General features: G+C 64.5%; 1 protein-coding gene across 1 annotated transcript; it reads right to left on the reverse strand.

Moving 5' to 3' along the window:
• Positions 1-471: 471 nt before the first annotated feature.
• On the reverse strand, positions 472-1,125 carry EMIHUDRAFT_254785 (hypothetical protein; the record flags this gene model as incomplete). The annotated part of the gene is made up of 1 exon (XM_005776757.1): positions 472-1,125. One exon carries the CDS (start codon positions 1,123-1,125, stop codon positions 472-474), a length of 654 nt encoding a protein of 217 aa, XP_005776814.1.
• Between the last annotated feature and the right edge of the window lie 1,185 nt (positions 1,126-2,310).

Consider the following 2,310-nt stretch of genomic DNA (forward strand, 5'->3'; position numbering starts at 1 on the left):
ACTCGAGCGGAGAAACGATGGAAGAAACTTGCCCGGGGTTGTCACGAAGAAGAATTTCATAAGGGACAAGCTGCCACCGGTATAACCATGCCTCCCCTCCCGCCGCGGGGCGGAGTCTCGCCCGGATGTCCTCGCTCCGCGTGACCGTGTCCGCCTCGGAGTAGATCACCGCCGTGGGCACCTACGGAGGACAGGCGGCGGGACGTGTCGGCGACGCGTCCGTCTCTCCCCGAGCGCGTCCGCCGGAGTCGGCGCCGCGAGCGGCGACGAGAAGCCGGCGCCGAATGCCTTGCCGTGCATCGCGTCGCTCGAGGCCTGCATGGCCGGGCGGGAGGAGGGCAAGAGGCTCGCACACGCCGCCATCAGCGTGATTACACGAGCTGCGAACGGCGCCTCTCCTCCAACCATGAGCACGTGGTGCGGCGGATCGGCTTGCCGAGCTGACATCTCCTCTCCTCTCTCTGACGGGTGTCATAGGTAACAGGCCTGGTAGTACTGCCTCATCGGGCCGCTCGGAGAGAGGTACGCCTCGAGCGCACTCTGCAGCAGCCGCTGGCCCACCGTCCCCTCCGACCGGCCGGCGACACCGCCGTCCATAATGGCCCGGCTCAGCCCAAAGGGCACGCCGCTCGCGTCGACGGGGCTGTCCCAGACGGAGCCCTTGATGCGAGCCGCAAAGTCGGCGCCCTCTGCACCGCGACGGCCCAGCTCCGTCAAGAGGTTGCCGTACATAAAGGCGCCCGCCGAGAAGCCCTGCACCATTATGGGCCTCTCCCGCGTATCGGCCGCAGATAGGACGTCGGCGATACATTTCATCGTGCTTTCGCCACGCGAGACGGGCAGTGCGACATGTTGCGGCTTGAGGAGCAGCGCGATGACGTCGACGCCGCGGCGAGTGTAAAGGTCAGCGTACTTGCGCAACGCCCGCTCGCCGCAGCCGACCCAGCCGAGCAAGCAGGCGACCGGGGTTCGCCCGGCCGGCAGCGCTCGCTGGGCCCGCTCCTTTGTCGAGTCGCGGCCGGCTGGCAGAAAGATGGTGTGCGGCGGGAGTGAGTGCGCTGCTCGTGAGCAGACGAGGCGATCCCAGACTGTCCGAGTTATCTGGCGTCGTCGGCCCAGCAGCATCGTTGCGGGCGTGAGCGAGAGAGGAATGAGATCGAGGGCTCTGCTGTGAGCGCTGTTCCAGGGTGTTCTGTGAGAGAGGCTTGTATCTTAAAGGCCAAGGTGGGCCCTATTGAAAAGACCCCGATTTTGAGGGGTGTCGGACAAGCTAAGCTCAAGCGCGCTGTCGCTGCCCGAGTTGCGGTCACGTCCCCGAAATCTTCGCCGGCCCCGCCAGCTTGACCGACTGGACCGCGGAGAGGCTGGGCTTGGCCGGCGGCGCGACGCGTGGCCTCTGCTGCGGCCATCTCGGACGCTCAAGCGGCGCCAGCCAGCGGCTCGGCCGCGCATCCTTCACACACGCCGCCACGACCAAGCTGAGCGGGCCCGGTGTCGAGTCATGGTGCGAGATGCATGTCAGGGGCGGCTGTGGCCACAGCAGGTCCACCAGACGGGCGTCAAAGCTTGCCGTCGGCATGCTGTAGTGGCGAGAGCCGAGACCGCTGCAGAGGAGCCGAGTGCAGTGGCGAGCCAGAGGCTACCAGGGTCACCAGGTGGTAGCCCTTGCCCATTCTGAGCAGGGATGTGCTTTGATGGGGTTGTGCTTGAGCGTGTGTGAAGTGGGAGTGCGTGCCGGCGGTGTCTGTGGCTGAAACGGGCGTGTGTGAGGCTGCAGAGCCGTGGTATGAGCCAGAGTGAGCTTCATCACCCAAGATAAGTGCGGTTTGGGACGGCTCAGACTTGCTGCTGATGGGCCTGGGCCAGGAGAGCGACAGAGAAGGCGAGGTGGTGAGCTGGGAAGCCGCTTTGTCGGCACCTGGACGTGTCGCGATGAAGTGCCAAAAAGTACTATTTGCGGCTATTGCTCCAAACTTCGGGAGACAAGGCCTACATATTATGACTGCATCCATGAGCCTAGTGCATGAGGGCTGTGGGTCGGGACATTTCACAGTCGATGGCGCCGATAATGACCTCCGTAATGCCCTCGCAATCGGCTCGGATGGGGTCCACCGGGGACAATCTCGGAGCCCTCTCCGTGGCATCACGAGCCGGTGTGAGCTTGAAGACCCGAGGTAAGTGCGGTTTGGGACAGTTCAGACCTGATACTGATGGGCCTGGGCCAGGAGAGCGACAGAGAAGGCGAGGTGGTGAGCTGAGAGGCTGGAGAGTCCGCGTGTGACCTTGTCGCATAAAAGTGCCACGAAGCGC

This window comes from Emiliania huxleyi (assembly GCF_000372725.1).
Source record: "Emiliania huxleyi CCMP1516 unplaced genomic scaffold EMIHUscaffold_2729, whole genome shotgun sequence".
NCBI lineage: Eukaryota > Haptophyta > Isochrysidales > Noelaerhabdaceae > Emiliania > Emiliania huxleyi.